The 23,546-nt window shown below is 36.3% G+C and overlaps 3 protein-coding genes across 4 annotated transcripts in view; all 3 read left to right on the top strand.

Annotated features, from left to right (window-relative positions):
* Nucleotides 1-4,695, top strand: part of LOC103710955 (sugar transporter ERD6-like 5) — a 31,973-nt gene extending 27,278 nt beyond the window's left edge. For both annotated transcript variants that reach the window (XM_008796892.4, XM_026806185.2), the window contains exons 9-19: nt 600-692; nt 783-863; nt 953-1,037; nt 1,111-1,157; nt 1,232-1,294; nt 1,370-1,429; nt 1,503-1,556; nt 1,653-1,712; nt 1,816-1,930; nt 2,013-2,190; nt 4,492-4,695. In XM_008796892.4, the coding sequence (XP_008795114.3) occupies nt 600-692; nt 783-863; nt 953-1,037; nt 1,111-1,157; nt 1,232-1,294; nt 1,370-1,429; nt 1,503-1,556; nt 1,653-1,712; nt 1,816-1,930; nt 2,013-2,146 (792 nt within the window). In that variant the 3' untranslated portion in view covers nt 2,147-2,190; nt 4,492-4,695. The remainder of the gene's footprint in view (nt 1-599; nt 693-782; nt 864-952; nt 1,038-1,110; nt 1,158-1,231; nt 1,295-1,369; nt 1,430-1,502; nt 1,557-1,652; nt 1,713-1,815; nt 1,931-2,012; nt 2,191-4,491) is intronic.
* Nucleotides 4,696-6,496: 1,801 nt separating this feature from the next.
* Nucleotides 6,497-7,473, top strand: LOC103710956. Its single transcript, XM_008796898.3, has one exon. It carries the CDS (start codon nt 6,757-6,759, stop codon nt 7,192-7,194), a length of 438 nt encoding a protein of 145 aa, XP_008795120.2. The 5' UTR covers nt 6,497-6,756; the 3' UTR covers nt 7,195-7,473.
* Nucleotides 7,474-11,173: 3,700 nt separating this feature from the next.
* On the top strand, nt 11,174-23,288 carry LOC103710957 (cytochrome P450 734A1). The gene is made up of 4 exons (XM_008796899.4): nt 11,174-11,742; nt 16,837-17,081; nt 18,348-18,705; nt 22,689-23,288. The coding sequence occupies exons 1-4, from the start codon at nt 11,251-11,253 to the stop codon at nt 23,103-23,105; spliced, it is 1,512 nt and encodes a 503-aa protein (XP_008795121.2). The 5' UTR covers nt 11,174-11,250; the 3' UTR covers nt 23,106-23,288.
* The last annotated feature ends 258 nt before the right edge of the window (nt 23,289-23,546 follow it).

A 23,546-nucleotide genomic window follows, 5' to 3' on the forward strand; every position in this document is an offset into this window, starting at 1 on the left:
ATTATAACTAGGATGATACAAAGATAGAAAGAAATAACAAATGGATCCCAAGGATTAATCCTAAATTTATGCTATTCGAAATTCAAAATTCAGAATTCAGAATTCAAAATTCGAAATACAAAATTCAAAATTCCTATAATCATGATCCTTGATATAGGGCTGAGATGAAGATACTGCCAATATCTATAATGTGAATATTCTAGATTTTATAGATCAATGGACCTTGACTCCTTTTTTTAAAATGAATAAAGATATGTACCTTCAGTTTAGTGACACTAATATGCAAAACAATCAAACGATTTCAAAACATTGAACTTCCAACATTTGTTTCAAAGCATGTGATCAATATTCATTCACATATGCCAAAATGCTCCTGCATCCATCAACACATCTTCAAGAATCTCCGGTTAGACGGATAATTCAGTATAACATTTTGTCAGTGTTAATCCCATTAATAATCTGATTCAAAAACTAACCCCATTAGAAGGATTTCTGAATCAGCATGCTTGACCATATGTTAAAGAAAGGAGATTGATTCAAAGTGAATCTTTTGAATAAACATTAAATAAAGTTGAATCTAATTTTTATTCATCATGCAGGTTAAGGTTGGTCATCATAATAAGTTTGAAGCAGCACTACAGAGTCTCAGGGGGAAGTATACTGATATTTCTCAAGAAGCAGAGGAGATCAGAGTACTGAATGCTCATCCCCAGGAATAAATTGATTAATTATGAAGACAATAGTTTATATACGATATGACTGACCTCACATAATTTACACAGGAGTTCACAAAAAGCCTTCAATCCCTTCCACAGGCCAATATGCTGGACTTGTTTCAGAAGAAATACCTTTACTCTGTCACTGTAAGCATCCCTAAGCTTCAATATGCCAGTGATTACTTTTCAACTTCTTGTATCTAACCTCTCCAGAAATAATTTTGTTTGGGCACCAGGTTGGAGTTGGATTGATGGTATTTCAGCAGTTCGGGGGAGTTAATGCGATTTGCTTTTATGCCAGTGAAATATTTGTTTCTGCAGGTAGTGGCATATATATTTTCCCGAATTTTTCCAAACTATTCATGGAAATCTCAATTATTGTTCTTTATATCAGGTTTCTCATCAGGGAATACTGGAACTATAGCAATGGTCATTGTTCAGGTCATTGCTTTCAATGCATAATTGAATTTTGTTTCTTCAAAAAATACCAGTACAAAACGTATGCTGTCCTGCAGATTCCTATGACTACATTAGGCGTTCTCCTTTTGGATAAATCTGGAAGAAGACCAATTCTAATGGTATGAAAATTATAAGTTACGTTTTTTAAGTATTTAACAATTTAAGTTACTGTTGGTAACTGCTATTGATTCCAGGTTTCTGCAGCGGGAACGTGTGTTGGTTGTTTCCTTGTTGCAATGTCGTTCTTATTACAGGTAGATGGATATTATTCATGGACAGTTGTTACGAAGACCTTAACCAACTTATGCTAATTTCTTTGTGGTAAAGGAACATGAATGGCCGAAGGAGATAAATACTGCACTGGCTTTGACAGGCATACTGGTATTACTGTAGTAGGATTATCATTAGTTCATAAACTTTTTCAATCATGCACGCATCTAAAGTGCTGATCTTAGTTTGTATTATATCTGAGATCAGGTATTCGCGGGATCTTTCTCTTTGGGTATGGGGGGAATACCATGGGTTATAATGTCTGAGGTAAGTGATCATAATAAAAAAATGAAAAGATAACTGTATAAAGAAGTAACCCAAAAAAAACCCTCTAATTATGTGGTTAATAATCAAATGATTTTGGATTCAGATATTTCCGATCAATATGAAAGGCTCTGCAGGAAGCCTTGTGACCTTAGTTAATTGGCTTGGTTCCGGGATTGTCTCATACACTTTCAACTTTCTCATAACTTGGAGCTCAGCAGGTGATGACAGCCTATTACTTGCTAGCTAAATAACATCTTTTGGCTCCAAATTATTTTTGATAGGAAATTTTAACTTGTACAGGTACTTTCTTCATTTTTGCAAGCATTTGTGGCCTTACTGTTCTGTTTGTGGAAAGGCTAGTACCAGAGACTAAAGGGAGGACATTAGAAGAGATACAGGCCTCAATGAATTCCTTCTCATCAGATAAGATCTGACTTCAGCATTGTCCAAGACAAGAATAAAGCAAAATGAAACAAAGGTACAAAGAAAAAAACAGTTCAACTGTCCTGTAATATTTCATTATTTCTAGACAAATTCACCTTTCGCATGATACTTTTGTTGTGAAAAGAAATATAGCAAGGAACAGAAGCATATGCCCAATCAGCTGAGACATAAAGCTTAGTATCAGAATCTAACACACATAGCGAGTTCAAATAATGTAAATCTTGGCCTATATGGAAATGATAACTGGAAGAATGTTAGATTGAAGCTGGTTATGTAAAGGGCCAGAGAGAAATCAAAATGATTGTTGCCAAAAGAAGAGCACCATCTAGTATAAGCATAGCAAGAGCAATCAAACATAGATGGATCCTAAATTAGGCTGAGAATCATTATAAGGGGAGCACCGAGGAAGTCAGTTCCCCTTGACTAGTTGGTTTATATCTTTTTGCGTATCGGTTTGACTCATGAAACATATGCTGAAAGCCTTTAGTTCCCTATATTTTTTTCTTGTTTTCAAGTTGCAAACATTCTCTGAATTCCATTCCCTCTTTATCATTCTCCTCTATTAATTTAGGTCACTGGAAGCCTCTCCCACAGTTCAATTATATTGTTTTGTTAATTTCCTTAAGATCCAGACATGAAAAATTTCGTAATCTTATTTTTGGCATTTGACATTCAAAGATTTACAGTTTCATTTTTTAAAAAAAAATTGTATAAGAATATGTACTTGTATCTGAAAATGGACTGTTCAAGAAGGATTATAGGGTCCACCAAATAATTGGAATGACACCTGATGGTTATGGCAATAGTTATCTGCATCAGGATGAAGAGTATGGTAAACCCCATAATTTAGTTTCTCTACTTTAGATAGTTATATTCTCATATGGCTTGTGACATACAATAAGAGGCTTCAAGCTGTTTAGTGTCGTGGAAATGCTACTGCCTAACCTATATGTTTGGTTAAAGTGCATATATTTTCCAATTTCAAACTTTTATATGTTTGGTTAAACTTTGAATAGATATAGATCTAAAGAAAATGAGGAAAAAAGAAAGTATCTTCTGATCTTAGAATTTTAGACTCTAGGATTTGTCCTTTTGGTTTTATATTATAAGCTAGTCATTCTCAAGTTTAAACATCAATCAGATTCCTAAACCCATCCTAAGGTCCTTTTGAAAACTTATGGCTTCGATAGCATGTAATTCTCACATGCTTTCTAAAACCATGTTTTTCTCTGGAAACTTATGTTCAATATCAAATTCATAGCAATCTGAAGTCCTAAGGTTATAGTCATTTCAAAGTTTGTCTTCCGAAATTGACATTATATAGTACCAATCAAAGTTCTTGTAAATCTTATAGTAAATTGTGCAACCTTTTAAGAAATCTAGACCAAAGTCAGTTCTGTATTTACTTTTCACTTCTATTTGAGAATCATGAAATCATGTGAATACTGGACTTGCTATTCTAAAATAGAATTTCTTCTATTTTGAAATTCACACCAATGGAATCTTCTGAGCATCAATCTTGAAATGAAGTGGTTTATTTTGATTGGAGCATCTAGTACTCATTCTCTTTAGAATTTGTAAAGTTATGTTCCACCTAAGAACAATATTATGGTTCTAAATTATAAGTAGATCCCTACGTAGATGGTGTATGAGTGGCCTCACCCAATTTTCAATAAGGAGCCTCTGGTTGTGTGAATCATGGCCTCATATTGATTACCAATGACGATATAAGAAACCCCAGCCAGGTGGTATATGAGTGCCCTTACTTGATATTGATAAGGAACTTCTAGTTATTCAGTATAAGCGGATCTCGAGGAGAATCAGTGGTGTTGTTTGAATAAAGAAATAAAATAACAAGAGATTTTATTCAAATTATTGATAGGATTTATATTCTCAATGAGGATATGAGTGGACTTGAGAGGGAACCAGTGAAACTTATAAGAAAATATGAAATTATGTGAAACTCGGAATTTAATTACAATGTCTTTTGATTTCTTATCATATTATTCCTTAAGAGAATTTTGATTTCCATAATTTTCATTATTGAAGTATTTCAGCGGACCATCACCCAAACTTCTAGAAAATTGTTCAACATATGATCTAATGTAGAATTATCTAATAACTCTTCTTGAGAATCATGTGTTTTGGCCCTTTAAGCATAGTTGTGCTTATTAAAACTTCTGATTTCATTTTATTTCAATGAACCGACACTTGGAGTTTCAGTGGTAATTTGAATTACGTTATGGTTTAAGAGACGTGTTTCTCAGCAAAAACTTGAGTTTTTGAATATGGTAAAACTCTACTTACTGAATTTTGTTGCTTATTTTATCTACAGTGGGCCTTTTGAAGCAGACTTGTCGATGAGAAGCTGCCTTTTAGATTTTGACTGTTGAAGCAACAACAAAAACATAGTTTTTCATGTTATATTGATACAATTCGATGGCCATAACATGGCCAAATTTGGAACATAACATAGCCATGCTACCAAGGGGTGCAACCCACAATAACACGAAGCCAACATCTATAATCAATCCATAAATCCATCTTAAATACAATGTAAAAAAAGAGTCCAATTCCATCATCTATTGAGTAATAAAACAAATATTGATTCAGAACATCAAAAGTAAAATATAAATACTAGAATCTATAATTTTCAAAATCCAGAAAGTCATTAACTACAAACTCCTAATTAATTAAAGAACTAAAATTCTACTATAAAATCGCTATGCTTACTGATGCAAACTCCAAGCCTGGACCATCTTTCGCTTTGAGTAATCCTATTCATCTTAAAAAAAAAATAAAAAGAGGTATGAGCTGCACACTTCAGTAAATAAAACTTGTGCTATCTTACCGGATCAAGTATAAATTTGACAATGTATCATCTCAGAAAAATAATATTGGAGCCCAAACCACATGCTTTTAACCCATATTATTATTCTATAGGCATTCACTCCCAATGCCTGACTGGACTCGTAGAAACTCTAAACCCAGAGCAAAAATTTTGGTTTCTCACACTCTATTCCAATAACCAGTTCCTAAGCTTGAGAAATGTCTAGGTGAGACACCCTAGGAACCAACCTAATTGGTGCAGCACTGTTAACATGACCTAATAACACATGTATGGAGAAGCTAAATTAGTTGATCATTTCTTAGAACAAATGTGGACTCAATAACCACCTCCAAATTAAAGACTTATAGGTCAATGGATCCCGAATTAAGGCCTTGCTTCTACCAGGTGCGAGTGTATTTCTATAGTATCTGATTAAACACATGAAACCTCATTCAATATTGCATAGGTTAATTCACAAATCCAAGTCGAGCCCATCCACTCACACGAGTTCTTAGTTGATTCGAGGCACCAATTGATGGATCTTATTTGTGTCTAGTTGGAGATTCCAAGCCAACTCGAACCATGTTGAAGTTGAATACAAACCCAATGCAACCTATTGCAATCCTAGTTTGATCCAAGGTTAAAACAATGCTACATCACCACAATGTATAAACAACCTTGAAATCCTTTAGTTGCATTAGAATAAAGAAATAATTTTCAAGTTAACAATGCTAAACCAACTAAAAGTTTAAGGAAAATGCTTTGGGGTGCGCATATGCTAACTAAAATTCCAGGAAATTGCTTTAGGGTGTCCACTGTTTGCATCCAAAAAGTTCATTAAATACATAATTGCTAATTTGGCAACCAACTTCACAATTAACCAATTCCTATGTTTGTCAACAAACCTCATGAGCTGCACCCATCCTCTCTTGCCATCAAAGTCGGGCTAACTTTTAGATGACTGAGGCAGTCGCCTAAAGCTCCGGCCTAAAGAAGGCCCACCGCAGAAAAAGCCTCAAAGACAAGATGGAAAGAAAAAAAGATCCTCCTGTGAGTTCACCTTAGGCCGGCCTACCGCAGGAAAAGCCTCAAATATATTGGGCCGCTTCTATTTGCCACGTTATTCAAAGTTCAGTAGATAATACATCAAAACCTGCCGAAGCTTGGATTTGAATCTAAATCTTTTGGTATAATAAACGTCGCCAGTTTGGTCAATTGGTGCTTTTCCACAAAATATTTTTTTGCTCCCATTACAGTGACATGAGCAAGAAAAGTCGTTACCTCTCTCTAACTACTGTTATTAACTGCCACTTGTGTGGAACGCTCAAGCTAGACTGGGTCGTTAACATACGTCGCCGTTAAAATAGCCAAAACCAGGATCAACCTCCGCCGCGTACTTCCCGGGTGCAAGCACAGGAACGACGTCAAGGATAACAGCCGCCCCAGAGGCGGGGAACGACCTCTTCCACGCCATCAACGTGTCTTATAATTAGTGAAGCAGGTGGATCCCCGTAGACCCTCAGACAACCCTCCTCGCACTCCCCGCCATGAATAAATAAATCATGAGAAGCATCCGCTGCTCCCCCAAGAGAGGAAGAAAAAAAGTAGGAGAGAAAAAAAAATCCTCCCCTTTCGGAGGAGGAAGAAGAAGAGAAGGGGAAAGTGGAACAGAAAGATCTCCTACCATTTCCCCGATCCCCTTCTCTCTCCAAATTTAGTCATCATTTCTTTTAATCCTTGAAAAGATCCGGTCTTTCCGACAGCGCCGCCATGGGAACCGAGATCCTCCGCCCACAGGACTGCCTCAACCGCCGCTCTCCGACTCTCTTCCCCCGCCGGAAACCCAATCCCCGCCCCTTCTCGAAGTCGGCACCGAAACGCCGAGAGGGCTCTCCGAAGCCGGCGAAGACCGCTGGCGGTGAGGCGAAGAAGAAAGGTGGGGCTGTGGAGCTCTTCGCGGTGGCCGCTGGAGGGTGGGATCCGGCGGTGCTCGGGACGGGGAGGTTGGGGCCGGACCCGGACATGATCCCCAGAGAGGTTCGGCTGAGGGTGGCGGAGGTGTACGCGGGCGCGGGGTTCGCTATCTCGCCATCGCCAACGTCGCTGCCGCTGCCGAGCTTTTCGGGAAGGTCATTGTCGTCGCCGGCGATTGTCCCCGTCGACGACTCGGCCACGAGAGATCTCAGGCGACTGCTCCGACTGGAATGATATGCATGTAATACATACTTGGTGGGGGGCAATTCATGTAAAAAAATGAAGGAAATTTAGAGATCGGGTTAACTTTCTTTTCGAGAATTCCGTGAGATATATCTTTTAGAAAAATGGAGAAAAATCGTCTATAATTTGAAGGGGAAAAAAGATAAGCTAGATTGAATAATACATGCTTATCAGTGTGGGCGTTTGTATATTAAAATTAAATTTGAAACTCTACCATGTTTTTTATATAAATAAATAGACTAGTAACTTGGTAGCTAAGACCTTAATAGAGATGCCTCCTCGTTTTTCTAATCTATGATGTATTTGTGGGATGTTAATTATTCTAATCTAATGAATTGTGGCTTACGCATGGATATAGGCAGAAGTAGAAGGTGCGGTTGAAGAGATGGGAGTGGATTTCGTTTATGATGGTTCATTTGAAAATAATGGTTGCTTTTTAAGTAGTTGATCCCCAACAAAACTTGTGGACAGATGGTTACTTTTTCTTAAACTAATCATTGAGATTGCTTGTGTTTGTGGTTTAGCATCTTAGCTTCAATTTGAAGATTCCTGAAGCCTATAATGGAGGACCCTATATCGAGGATGCCTTTTTTTAATTAAAAGATCATACTTTGAAGTCGTGGAATTCAGGGCAACATCTTCCAACAATTGATTCGAAAGGAAATAAAGAATGTTGCTGCTAGAATTTGAGTGCAGGTCGGTCTCCGCCTGAGGTACGTTGAGGTTAGCCGGAATCGAGGTGGAAAGCAGGTTAGCTAAGAGAATGCTAAGGATTCTGCGTTGCGGATCCGAAGGGTAAGTATAACCTGCAAAGAAATACTCTTGTCAAAAAGTTTTTCATGAAAAACCCTCTGATACTTAAGTCGGTAGAGATCTAGAGCAGCAGTGGGAGAAATAGAGAGAGCTAGGGTGAGAGATTGCTCGAGAGAGAATGTGGGAGCTAGAGAATATTTATCTGAGGGTCCCTCGATCACCCCTATATATAAGAAGGGGTGAATGTTCGTTACTTTATCCGTCGGGAGGCACAATAATTGCATGGTACCGGTTTCACGTGATATATCCACGATGTTAATTACATTGATTGTGCATTTATGGCCGAGCTGGATCGACTATTGTCGAGACTATAAATGTGGCTCCGATGATTTATGGCATTACTTTTGGACTCAACCAACCAAAATGGCACGTCGGCCAATACTAAGGTCATTCACCTCGGTCAAGGTTGAGGTCAAGGAGATCGGAGTAATCTGAGGTTAGAATGATCCATATTCTCTCCATCAGTTATCCCCTACTTTCTAGGTTAAATTGAATTTTAGTTCCAGCAATGAAAATTATACTATCATTCAGACCGAGGATGAAGCATCTAGAAGTAGGTATTAATGTGCTAGTTGATTTGTTCAAAGCGTCACCATTTTGGCACGAATTTTTGGGCAATAATGGGTTTTTTAAAGCCATTTAAAGTAGCGATCTGTATGAGTTGCTTGTGCCATATCTCGAGCTGACACGTGGTTGAATCAGCTCAGGCAACTGAACTGTAGCTTTAATTTGAGTCATTCTTAAATCTATAAAAGGTGCGATCTGGATGAGTTGCTTGTGCCATATCTCAAGCTGACATGTGGTTGAATCAGCTCGAGCCTGAGCACTTCGGCTCAAGCCAGTTCGAGCTCGTCAGCTCAAGTCGAATTGAGCTCTTCAGCTTAAGCCACTATGACTTCCACATCAAGTTCCTTAGCCCAGACTCTTCCAACCTCCGCTCCTGAGGTCCACATTCTAAGGTGGTCTGTTAAGGCTTCCGACTCAGCCTTGAAGACTCCTTGGGCTGCCAAGGGCATGGTTTGCACCATGCAGCTCCACATCGACAAGACTATGCTACAAGCGCTCCATGTGCCTCTTGACGGATAAGGCAACAGACATTCACCCCAACCTATATATAGGGGTGAGTAGAGGACCCTTAGGTAAGTATTGTCTAGCTCCCACTTTCTCTCTCAAGCACTCTCCTGCTCTAGCTCTTTCTCTCTCTTTTTCTGTTGTTGCTCTAGATCTTTGCTGACTAAGCATTGGAGGGTCCCTTGCCAGAAACCTTGCGGCAAGAGAACTTCTTTGCAAGTCGTACTTACTCTCTGGATTTGCAGCGCAGAATCCCTAGCATTTTCTCTACCGACTTGCTTTCCACCTCAGTTCCAGCTGACCTCAATATACCTTGGCCAGAGACCAACCTGAACTCAAATTCTAGCATCAACAAGAGTCATTCTCCAATCAAATGGATCTACAATCAATCAAGCATTTGTATCTAAGAAATGCGCGCCTCGACTCCTTTCTTGCTTCCCATGAGGCACATGAGCAAGATCACAACTCTTGAAAATTCTTCAAGCCAGTTTTGTAACTTCATAATTACTCCAATATTGAAGAAATCTGCTTCTTTTGCAATAGCAGTCAAACTATATTAGTGATACCCAAGTCTAGTACAAACTGAAGGCCCTTGCTTGTAGCTAATGCTTCAATGTGTTCAAAAGATCTCGCAATATCATTCTCTGACAACCCTGTACTGAATTCTTGAGTAACTCCTGACAACAATCCTGTTCTCGCGAATGCTTCATTTGTAAATATTGAACCATCAACATTGACTTTGTAGTAGTTAGAACAAGATTTTCAATGAGTTGGCAGAGTACTCTATTGGACTACTTCAAAATCTTGAGTTCTCAGAAAGTTACTCAATAAATTCTCAGCCATGGTTGATATGTACAATGAATCCTCATACTTTCCTCTGAAAATTGTCATTTTGACCTTCCAAATTGCCCTAGTTGTTATCCTGAAAATGTCAATCCTCTCTATCAACCTGTTCGTACATCTCTGGAAAATTGTAGTCTCTATTTGGCAGCCACACGTCACAATGTTCTTTACATTTAATTTCCTCTTCACCAGATTATCTCTTGTAGGTACGATATCTCTAAAAGCTTTCCAAAAGAAATAATTTTACTTTATTTGAGACATCAAGTTTCCCAATGAGTTGCCAAATTATAATGACAGCTTCCATGCCCACCTGAACTTGATGATTTATTAGCTGAACCCTTTTCCAAATTCCATACGACATGATTAGCACTTTTAACTGTAAATTGCCCAGATCAAGTGAAATGCCATGGAATATGATCTTCAGGCAGCCAAGTGCCGAAAGGAATTTTTGTAACTAATTTAGATTAATGAGGTAAGAAAACATTGTGAATCAATCATCATTCATCCAATTGCTTCGAGTCTTATCAACTTTGCATTCTGTACCAGGAGTTTTCTGAGGTGACAATGAATATGTTGAGTGGAAGATGAATTTGGCTTCTGTTGAAAAACATTCACAATGGTTATCCATTAGCTATCATCTTTGGGTCCCACCCTATGACTATGAAAAATATTTGAAGTGAATATATTTGTTTAATTTTTTACAAGTGCCCAAAGGAATTTTTGTAACTAATTTAGATTAATGAGGTAAGAAATCATTGTGAATCAATCATCATTCATCCAATTGCTTCGAGTCTTATCAACTTTGCATCTGTACCAGGAGTTTTCTGAGGTGAGACCACTTTAAAAGTAAGAAGTGTAGGCTGCCGCTTATCTCTCCATATCATAAATTGACTCGCTATTTTCTGCTTACCAACAAATCCATTCCTCCAAAAGCACTTTTTGCCTTCCCGAAATGCCTATCCATGAGCATGAAGGATTACGACTAAGAGGAAGTTGAAAGAGAATAATTTGGAAAGTGTTTTAGCTCATAGACTCTGAAAACAATGAATTATGATTTTGGAGAAGTCTCCAAGGGAGGATTCGTTTCCTTTTTGGCATTTGAACCCGCTTAAGCTGTTTTACTTTGGTCCGACCAAGATGTCAAGCCAACATGACGCCCCTACCTTCTAAATATTGTCGCATCTTTTTAAGATACGTTAGTCTCTAAATTTGGTCTCTGCTGCTCGTGTGTTATAAAAAAAAGCCCCTCCACGAATCCTCTTTAATCTCCGTCCTTTGTTCCCACCCATCATCTCAAACCCACTCCCGTTTCGTCCAAAAATGCCTCCTTTCGCCTTTTTCACCTTTCCTCCACTCCTTTACCTCCTCTACCGCTCCTTCTATTCCCTCCTGTGGATCCCTTACCGCACCCAGCTCCACTTCCGCCGCCAGGGCGTCCGCGGCCCACCCCGCCGCCTCCTCTCCGGCAACGCCGCCGACGTCCGCGACCTCATCGCGAGGGCCCAGGCGGCGCCGCTGCCGGCGTTCCGCCACCACGACGTCGCCGGCCGGGTCGTGCCTCATTACCGCGAGTGGTCGGCCCGGTTCGGCCGGACCTTGGTATTCTGGTTCGGGCCGCAGCCGAGGCTGGCGATCGCGGAGCCGGAGCTGGTCCGGGCGGTCCTGACGGACTCGACCGGGCGGTTCGAGAAGGTGGGGTTCAACCCGGTGGCGAAGCAGCTGTTCGGGGACGGGCTGCCGGGGCTGAAGGGGAGGAAGTGGGCCCGCCACCGGAGAGTCATCGCCCCGGCGTTCAACATGGAGCGAGTCAAGGTTGGTGCGTCGATCCCTGTCTTCCTCCAGCTCTTTCTTCTTCTTCTTCTTTTTCTCGAATATTATACACAAGTTAGAGACAGCCAGGCAGATGCTGACATTGGTGTCGTTTTCTGGCCCATGGTCGTGCTGCGGACTGTGGGCGGGGCTACAAGGTGAAGTTCACCAAAAGTCACACTGATGTTGAAATCATGAATATGTTAAGAAGGGGTGGAAACAACTCAATCTTGATGGAATCAGGTTCAAGCTTGATTTGGTTAAGTTTGAATTGAGCTTGGTTCAAGCTTGTTGTGATGTCCATTGTTTTACAAGAAACAAGGCATTGGATTGTCCATTTGATGGTGATCTTCGAGGAATTGAGCACACCAATAGGGAAACTCTGTTCCCATCTTCTTCTTGATCTTTCTCACATGGCTAAAACGAAACTCTGTTCCCATCTTCTTTCACAAACATCTCCAAAAAGTGACTCATGAATTTTATGTTCTGGCTGGAAGAAAAAAGACCCTGAGAGGTCCTTTTCTTTTAAAATCCCATGGGGGATGGACCTCGTGAATCCTTTGCACTCCTCCCTCTCTCACCCTTCCCTTCCTTCCCCCATTGCTTTCTCTCTAGGTAATCCTTCTCGATTTTCGCAGGAAATTCCCAAGACAGGCCTTGAGTGGATTAAGGCTGAAATATGATGGGATCTATAGACAATTGCAACGTTGGTGCTACTTTGGACATTGTTCAAACACTTCGAAGAACATCTTTCCTAAGCACTAAGTGCAGCACCAGTATCTAGCTTATAGACAACACATGGCGTCACTACCTTGTGGCTCACATGTCATTAACAGGATGTGAGTATTGGTGCCATTTGACATGGGTGTGTTTAGTATTGCTTATTGAATATTGAGTTATTTTGCCAAGTAGAGTGGACTATGACTTTGATATTGGAAATTTTCCCCTAAGCTTTCTATTTTTAAACTAGCTGCACCTATTTCAAAATTGCGGCTTATCTCCAAAATACATAACTTAAATCCATTATATAGTTAATTTGTCTGGTCTGGTAACAAGGATAGGTATTAAAACAAGCAATCTCATGAAAATAATATTATAATGATTAAGTAATTATATAGACTCCTATTTGGTTTTAACTTTTGAAGTTTGAGAAGAAGAGACATTTTTTGTAACTCCACTAATGTTGTCTAAGAAATGTGAAATTTGCTAATTGTTTTTCTTCAATTTAATGACTGATAATTTGTTGTAACAAAAGAATTGCTTCTTGTTTAGGGGATCTGTACAATTATTACTGATGTAGAAACTGAAAAGGATGTATCAAAGCTAAGATCAAGGTAAAAATATCTGTACACACATATACACATATTTGGGATGAGATCTCAGTCCAAGTTTTGATGTGCATAATGAGTTGGCTCAAAAATGATGAGAATCTGAGCTCTAAAGGCATTTCTTTTTAATGTCAAAGAGTTAAGTCTTCATGGTTTGATCCATGGTTCTGACTGTATATAAATAGGTCATTATTAGGAATGTTGGGGGGCTGAACCATGGGATTGATTTTGTATTGCTTTAACCTTGGTTCTGTAGTTTGGTCTATTTAAATGTTGGATATGCCTAATGCAAATTAGGCTTCTTAATGCCCCTAATTTTAGATACTTGCATATATTAGGTATTCTGATTACCAGTTAGGATAAGTTGCATCATGTGTTTGCAAGCAAATAAGCTGGAATGAAGGTATGAATTTTGACAATAACCATCTAAGATTATAACTAAGATCTACAAATTCCTGAGGTATTAAACAAGTTTAAATGCTAAGTTTCCGTAAAAGAACTTAACAACAAGGCATTAACTTTGTTTTCTCATACAATTCAATAGCCATGATTCCTAAACTGCATACCTAGTCTGATTATTCTTCTAGTCTCCGCTAACCGATTAGCTGCACATTCATTTATTACTTTGGAAGATAACAAAAAATATATATATATATATTTTGTTTTTAAAAAATCTTTGATAATCTGTGTGTCTCAATTGAAGCTTTTTTTTCTTCACCGTTTAGTATTACTTCTCTATGGAACTTGAGAACATTGTGGCTTTTATAAAATTGACTCTCTTAAAGAACTTGACAATCTCTTGCACCATCAAAACTTTCGTACCATCTCGCAACAAAGATGTACTTCTTGTTGCTTTTTGTCAAAAGCTACAAATGCAACTGCAGACTATAATCACAGGACTATTATAATGATGTCTTTGCTAGCATTTCTTGTGACTTTATTAAGATATGTATCTTCATTAGGCTTGTGAGCTAATTATATGCAAGTGATTATCAACTAAAGAACTATTGTTATGAACTTATGAATATCCTTGCATTTCCTCTGCCCTAGCAGTTTTGTATGTTGGTATACAGGACCACAAATATTTCTTTTAAAATACCTATCTGAATTTTTTGAAAAATTATAAAATAGCTTTTGATCTTTCTGTAACATAATATGTTGCCACAACTACATCAAAAAATTATTTAAAATTTAAATGCAATTAAACTGGATGCATCACAACTTGGGTAATAGTGCAGTTTAAACTTTAACAATCTATCATTCATCAGCATCCTATCTTTTACTTCTTTCCATAGAGCTTTGATGAATCCTTCATTGGCTCTTTCCATTTCTTTTTACCTCCAAACCTCATGTATATTTAGCTAGTTTAATATCACATCCGTCTGAATCTTTTGTCGTTCTTGCTAATTGAGGGAAAACTCCATAATCTGAAATCCATAATAGAAGTATCATAAGGTCTACCAAAATGGAGGTAAACCCTTTTGCCATAACCTTTCTTGGTATTAGTAATGCTACTAAGAGAGACTTGATGAAGCTAAAAATTTATGAAAGTAGCTAAGTCTACTACCCTACCAGAATCAATTTAGAGGGAGTATTTTAGATGTCTTATTGGATGTCCTAAATAAGTCCAAGTTTGATGGTTTGATGTACCAAGATATTATATACAATTTTTGGTATATAAGTTAATATCTTAATATCATAATGCATGTAAAGGTTGAATTTTTGATAGCTAATTCTAGAAATTTATAAGAAATAACTATGGGGTGAGCACATTCAATGAAAAAAATATGACTAAACATTTTGAAGTCATTCAAGAGTAGAAATTGGATTATGATGAATTTTGGAATTTAGCAAGAAATCATCAACTCAGTGTATGGGTAAATATGTTGAAATTCAAACCTTCTAAGTTCTGACATTGAATTGTTTATTTTTTAGAGAATATCTATGTCGTAGATCCTGAGATGACTTAAAAGTTATGTGGGGGCCATGGATGAGCAGTATACAACTAAAAATTGTGATACATGCATGACCCTATTCAACCATATATCATGGAAACAAAAAAGTGAAGAATATATCAGCTGAAAGGATACTTTACCACTTCATACACATTTTCCTATTTCAGCTTTAATTAAAATTTATGATTTTCTTTCTGTCATTAGTCTTATATGCCTTATTTCTCCTTCTCCATTTTACTTTTGAGAACACCTCAAGAAGATCTATCTTATGAGAAGATGATGTCAAGATTGATTTTTCCAATTTATAGCTTAAGCCATAAATTTAGGATTTTGCATTTCCATCTCTATACCCTTACGCTCATTGCTAAGGTTGACGGTCAAGTCTTCAAGTTTGTTCAATCGTTACAGATTCCAGTCCACTTAATGGTAGTTATTAGTTCTTATGTTTGTTAAGTTTAATGCATGTCTGAGCCTAGTGATTTAACTGCTCAGATAAAGAAGAGATTAGTAAATTCATCTTCATGTGTATGGTTTAAATGAAGATTAACGGCATGTTGATATGGTAGATATATATGAATGGTGCATAATTGCCATGTTGAATCATGGGTGTTTGTATGACGATATGTTTACACTATTTTCATTGTTGTAAACTTTTATTTCAATGAAAATCTAGGATATGAGTAATTTGATTCCAAAATAAGTTTCGATGAAATCATGGTTTCAGAAATTGTTGAAATGGGCTGGCATCATAGTATGCCATACCGGCCCAAACCGAACAAGACGGAGCATACCATATTGTACCAGTTTGGTACCGATATCTGGTGCGGGTGGCGTGCCGACACTCGGTAAGCCAAAAAAATTTCGTACCATACCGTACCAACACTATGCTAGTGCGGGCATCGGTACGAGATCCAGTACCGAGATGGTGAACCTTGGCTGGCATGATTGGTACGATATATTCTTGCGCAAAATCGAAATTGTTACAAATGTTGGAAAATTGAAATAGCTGTACCGATATGTACCAGCCGTGCCAGTGTGTATTGGTCCATACCAGAGCATACTAGCGGTGCTTACCGGCCAAACCGTCCGTATCGGTTGGTGCTGCTAGTTTTTCATGTTTTGGAATATATTACTTTCAGTATGTACTGTCGGTACCAGTATCGTACCATTACAAGGGTAAAATGGTAGGGGGTTTGGTACTGGTATTTAAAATCTTGGATGAGATCGAAGTAGTGAAGGTGGTTGGCATAGAAGAATTCCATAATTTCAGATATCCTAAATTATTTACCTTTCCATAGGCAAAAATGATGGATTCATGTTGTTAAAGTTATGTGATTATATAATAGATATTTAACTTTGTGATTGTTATGAGTTTCCTATTTCATAAAGTTCCAACACCTATGTCACATTTGATTTATATGATTTCTTTAAAATCTTTAATTTGCATAAGAAAAGCTATAGTTTATTCTAATATTAACAAAGCTTATATAAGTTTATGTAGAAAAAGACCTTTATTTATCTTTGGCTTCATGCACTTGACCTGTATGTGGAGTTGAGGCATCTGTATGAAGAAGTTTTGAATTTTAATGCATAGTTAGTCCCTCGAATTTATGTTTTTTAGCCTTTCTTATTACCTAAGTTGACTAGGTCTGCTTTCTGTTTAGCAATAGATTACTTATGTCCATATGAACTCCTGTGAACTTGATTACTATAATCAATAGGAACATTGAATCTATTTTTAATTCCATATTTTTCTGAAAGTTGAATGTTAAGGCATTTTAACTTGAGAATTTAATAATTCTTTTTTTTTTTAGTCTTGGATACCTGCAATTGCCTCTAGCACATCAACTATGTTAGAGAAATGGGAGGTGCAAGGTGGCAGTAGCTCTGAATTTGAGGTAGAAGTGAATAAAGAATTCCACACTTTTACAGCAGATGTCATATCTCAAGTTGCTTTTGGAAGTAGCTACAAGGAGGGAAAGCGAATATTCCAATTGCAAGAAGAACAAATGCTTCTCGTTTCTCTTGCATTAAGAACTGTCTACATTCCAGGGTTCAGGTGCTTTATCTTTAACTAGCTATATCTATTTTGTTTTATTTAGAAAGCATAACAGGATTTACTTTCCTCAATTTTTGTCTGTCCAAACAAAAAATATTTTGGTGCTTTATTTGGATGAGACCAGGAAAGTAGCAAATGGATTTGACTAAACTTTGTCCTTAACAAATTTGAAGTTACAACTTTGGCTAGAGAGGAACCAATATTTGTAGTGCCATGTTTTAGTCATTGGTCACTTATATTAAATCAACATAAAATAAGTTTCTTTTATCGATTTTAACAATTCTAGAGCAAATATAGGATACCAGAAGTGTATGTAGACTAGCCATTAAGACTGTAGCTTTTTCTTTTTTTCTTTTTTCCTGATAAAAGGCTGTAGAAATGTTTTAAAAATAGTCATTAAGATTTAGCTCAAAATTTAGATCATCATTGATGACCAGAGGGTTTCAGCTAAGGTTTTGGAACTCGGTTCCAGTAAAGTTCTGGTTCTGGTTTTGAGTTATCTAGGATCATATGTAGTTAGGGTAGTTCTAGGATTAAATGGAATTGTATTAATTATTGAAGCTCAATGCTTTAAATAGGTCACAGGAATGTACCACCTTTTAAGTCTAAGTACCAAACATCACTCGGTCAAGCATAAACTAACAAGTCCAATACATAAAAGTATTAAATTAAGGAATTTTTGTATACATACCTGTGTAAAAGTGACTAATTGCGTATTTATCCTTGCTAAGGTCTGCCGAACCAGGCCGAACCACGCAGTTCGGGCAATAGCAAGCTGCTTTGGTGCGAAACTGGGTCGATTTGCCCTGTAATTTCGATTCCGGCCACAAACTGACATCATTTAATTAGGATATTTCTAATTACTGTTTTGTGTATAAGTTGACAATTGGTGTTTGTTTGATCAATTTGTTTCTATAGATGTTAAAGGAATGGGTATTAACTCTTGAGTGCTTGGATTATTTCCTATGTGAGCTAGATTTTGTATGGAAATTTTCGTGTGTTTATTAACATTGTTCTTTATGAGTATGGTTTATACATGCAAGTAACCACTTTCAATAATGCTAGAATAACATTTATAGAATTTTTTCAAAAATCTTTTTATTATTGCTTTCTATTAAAATTTGATGGATTATGTTAATGAAAGCCATGAATGATGGCATTATTTAAAAAAGAATCGACAGTAAAGCAACATTGTGTAACTATATTGGAAGCAAGTCTTTTAACTTTCTGATTTGACAAGAAGATGACATTTTCCTTTTATCACAGGTTCATTCCTACAAAAAAGAACAGAAAAAGATGGGGCTTAAATAAGGAAATTCGGAAATCATTACAGAAACTGATTCAGGCCAATTGGAATGAGTGTGAGAATTCTAAAAACTTACTTGGTCTGATGATTTCAGCTCATAAGAATGATGGAGAAGAGAAAATGGAACTTGAAGAAATCATAGATGAGTGTAAGGCATTTTACTTTGCTGGGAAGGAAACAACTGCTAACTTTTTGACATGGGTGATACTTCTTCTAGCATTGCATCAAGATTGGCAAAAGAAGGTGCGAGACGAGGTCATTTGTGTTTGTAGCAACCATAAATATCCAAATGCGGATGATCTGGTGAATCTAAAAATTGTAAGTTCTGTCACTTTCTGTAGATAGAAATAGAATAATAATTTATAACATCTAAATTGATAAGTCATATTATACGATAGCAATCATGGGTCCTACTATCAATTTTCACCCAAGTGAAAGATGCTGGCATTATTCTCAACTCAAAATTGCATCTTTGTCCTAAATTAGAACTTTGCTTTCCATTATAAGCGACTAATTTTATATTAAGGTCTTGACATGGTTTAAAAGTACATATGAGTGTTAAAAATTTCAAATGGCTAAGGCATGATTTTAGTAGAAGAATTAGCAGAACAAGCAAATGCAGATGAATATGAACTCAACCTTAGGCTAACTGAGGTTTTAGTTGGATTTCTTATAAGAATAAATTTTATATGTTATATATGATAGTTGCTATAATACTTAATTAATCTTAAGTTCCTACTTTAAGCCAAGTCATCCAAAAAGATTAAATGTATCTAAATTTCTAAACCTTGTCATGGACATTACTTCTAGTCTATGCTTCACAATGTTTATGAAAAGCATCTAATTAATCTCCACATATCCTCTATTCATGCTTCTACTAAGCATTCTACAAATTACTAAGGCCCCGTTTGGGGAGCTGTTGGTAGTAGAGCTTTTAGAAGTAGAGCTTTCTGAAGTAAAGCTTTTATAAAAAATTGTTTGATATTTGGTAACTACATTTCTAAAGTGTTGTGGCACTTTAACATGTGTTTGGTAAACAAACTGAGAAAGGACTTTTGGTATGACAAAATGACCATAAAGGACATTGCATAGTATTACACAACAGAGCATAATAAAATATAATATATATTAATACATAAATATATAATATAGTATAATATTACTATAATGTAATATAATATTATTATAATATAGTAATATAATATTGTACACTATAGCATAATAATTTAATATAATATTAAATTATATAACATAACATATTAATGTATTATGATATAATGTAATATAATATTATATTTGTATTATAATACAATAACAAAGGTATAAAATATTATAATTATTGGCATAAATTAATTTTTCATAATATAACAAATATTAAATTATTTAACATAACATATTAATGTATTATGATATAATGTAATATAATATTATATTTATAGTATAATACAATAATAAAGGTATAAAATATTATAATTATTAGTGTAAATTAATTTTTCACCATCCTGCAGATTTTTAGGATTATAAAGGAATATTTTATGTAATTATTATATTTTATCACGGGTATTTTGGTCAAAAAAAGCTTTCCGACAGGCCTAAAAGTGTTTTTCCGAAAAGCTTCAAAATGGAGCTTCTCACAAAAAGCTATTTTTAGTTTCTTGAAAAAGCTAAAACAGCTTTCCGAAAATTTTACCAAACACCCCTATTTCATCCAAAAGTGTTTTGGGGCTTTTTGGCCCTCCAAAAGCTGTCCCAAACGGGGCCAAAGAGCCTTTTTTTTTTCCACCATGATTTATACGCTCTCTTCATAATCGTGATGTCTTGTATCTATACTTTAATCTAATGTATTATTATGGTGATATCAATCAAGTATGTATCGACTTCTAAAATGATAATGTCAAACATCACTAAAACTAACGAGGATGTTTTAAAATACTGCAATAATGCTGGCTTTAAATCATTGAGCAATAAAGAGGCCATATGAGCATGACATGAGCATGATGGAGAAGATTTCTGAAAAAATAGCAAGGAAAACCAAAAGAAATGAAAATAAGGTGCAACCTTAATATAAAACAAAGTGAAAAAGCTCTAAGATAACTTATCAATGTACGATACAGGCTAGAGACATCCACAGCAAGGAAAAAAAAATCTTGGACATTGGTTGACATCAAGAAGGTGCATAAAATTTTAAAGAAACACTTTGAACTTGAAGTAATGATAAGGTATTTGATGAAGCTCATTGTCTCTTCCAACATGGCTTTGAAAGAGTCCAATAAAAAAATTGCAATCTTGTGGCTAGCTTCAAACAACGCAGTGTGGCTTATTTTGTTATATGCAAGTGAAAGTTAAAATATGAGTTTGAGATGATTGAATAAAAGTTGGATTTTAAGTATTTGACATGGATTGGACTCTACTAAAAATTCCATTTAAAGTAATTCCATTGATTATGCATTTCTTATATGCTCATAAATATTTCTTAAAATACATATGTCTTTGCTTTCTTCAATGCAATCTCATTTTAATGTCTTTTGTTTTTATGAAATAAAATCGAATAGATGACTTATATGAACGATATCCTAGTTGAGATTATGGAAAGGGTTATAGTGTTTTGGCTTAGGGTTTTTGGGAAAATAGCACCCTTGGCAAGTAAAGACCACTTGGAATAGAACTACCCTATAGTTACGAACAAGATTTATGTTGACGGGGGTTTGTAGCCAACATGGATAAAACCCATGATTATAGAAGGGTGTGAGAGATAAAACAAAATCATGATTCAAATGTTGAATAGATCCTGGGTCTTGTAAACCAGTTGCTCACTGTAGAGGCAATAAAATATTGAAATTTAAGATTATAATTGAATCCAGTAATGGAACATGATGAAGAGCAACAAATCACTAACAACTTATACTATCATAGTATAAGAGGATATTGAAGATAAATAGGTGATCGTTCACTTTGCATTTGATAAATTGAGCAAATACAAACAAACTTCTTAACTGGAAGACCCAAAATCTACCATCCTTGGCTTTGAAATCTCTCATGCACTCTTTCCTTCTTCAAATATCTCTACTTGATGAAAGTTCTTCAGCTTTTGAGATGATTGCTATCTCTCTCTTTCTCTCAATGTGTATGCTGAAATATCCTAATAAGCTAGGGGAATGTAGATTTTTATGGAGATGCACAGCTCTACTATAGGAATTCCTTTAGGCAGTCTACTATGTGTCCAGTACAAATTTTATCTTTGGTGAACTTTCGTAGAGAAACAGATTGCTGATGCAAGCATGTCCCATGAGGTTTGCCATCAGTGTTAATTAATTGAGCACATAGAATTACTGTTTTAAAAACCATAAGATCGGGTAATCATTCAAATTAAGAACAAAAGCTGATTGCTTTTTATTTCACCAGAATTAGAGCCATACGGCTCTATCCATTTATTCACCAGACTTGACTGTAAATGTGAGTTTTTTTTTTTCACTTCCAAAAAGGAAAAAAGTCAGTCGGGGTGACATGTCCTACCCATTACTTGTTACTGGTTGGATCAGGTCAAGACCTAGATTTCTGAAAACTTGTTAATAACCATTGAACTGAATGGTTCAACTGATCAATTGTTCAAACCTTCCGCTTCAATGAATCAGAGCTAGTCGATCATTTGAATACCAAATAGAAACAAATTCCGTCTCTCACTTCTCAAAGCCCCAACGAGGCTTTGTGGAGTTCAAAAAATGCCCTCTCCATCTCTCTCTGTCCCACTTGACAACAATCAATTATAACGAAGCAAGGTAGTTTATTGAAATAATCTTCTAATGTGCTTTAAATTAATGAATCCTTCATTTTCATAACTATAACAATTGAAAAATGTTTTTGTGGCTAAATCTTTTTTTGCAAATTTTGAATATTTAATTAGTTGTTCAATTCTGATATAAAAAATAAAGAATAACCATTACTTGTAACACTTCAAGATTTTTAACCTTTTATAAAATATCTTAATTTCAATAATAAGGAAAATGTTTTTGGGGTGCTCATTAGTTCATAACAGAAAGTCCCTTAAAGCCCATGTAATGCTGGCTTGGCAACTCGGTGCCAATCCCCTCATGTCGTGTAGCTGAGGATATTTTTCTGTGCACTAAATTGGTGATCCTGCCATTACTCTGATATCAATCTATATAGAAAAATTCTGTTAATCAATTAACCCAAAGGAAGTTCCCTGTCTCATGGGAACATCAGTAAATGTTTTTATTATTAAATTATTAAGCTACAAGCTTTCTTCAAGTGGAAAGGTTCTTGCAATCTTATTATTTCAACAGGTGAGCATGGTGCTTAAGGAAACTCTCCGGCTGTATCCTCCGGCGGTAGCACTTCGTAGGCTAACCACCAAAGACACCAAGCTTGGGACTCTCGACATACCGGCAGGTACACAACTCTATATGCCTATAATCGCTATTCATCATGATGCTGCAGTCTGGGGTGCCGACGCCGATGAGTTCAACCCATTAAGATTTGCAGGGGGTGAAGGGCATCATCTTGGTTCCTTCATTCCATTTGGCCTTGGGCCTACCATATGTGTTGGCCAAAATCTGGCTATTGTTGAGGCTAAAGTAGCTCTTGCAATGATTCTCCAACGGTTTGAGTTTGTTGTTTCCCCTTCTTATGTTCACGCCCCCATGTTGCTGCTCACTGTTCAGCCTCAATATGGTGCTCAAGTTTTATTCAGGAAGATTTGAGTGATTATGTGCTCTTGGATGTGACTACGGAATTGAATTGGTATGTAAATAGTCCAAGTGCAAAAGAATGGCTAACTGCTTTGTTGAATGGCTTCAGCAGGGCCCACAGGTTTGTGACCATGTTGTTGTATATATCCCATGGCTTAGTCTCGGGACAAAAGCAAAAAAAAAAAAAAAACATTATAGCCAGCCTCATTGTACAAAATCTCTTCATTTTTTTTAAAAAAAAAATTACTCAATAACTTAATAAATACATGTTTATTATTATTATTATCATTTGATATAATAATAGGTACAATGTGCCTAAAAGAATTTTACTAAAGAAGGTTTAAGATGCAAGGGAGAACAGCAAAAGATATGGATGTAACCAACCATATAATTTGGATGTAACAAGATAATCTTTTGGTCAGTCACAATATCTTCATTGTATTTTTGGTGCAG

The sequence above is a fragment of the Phoenix dactylifera genome, chromosome 1, assembly GCF_009389715.1.
Source record: "Phoenix dactylifera cultivar Barhee BC4 chromosome 1, palm_55x_up_171113_PBpolish2nd_filt_p, whole genome shotgun sequence".
Taxonomy (NCBI): Eukaryota; Viridiplantae; Streptophyta; class Magnoliopsida; order Arecales; family Arecaceae; genus Phoenix; species Phoenix dactylifera.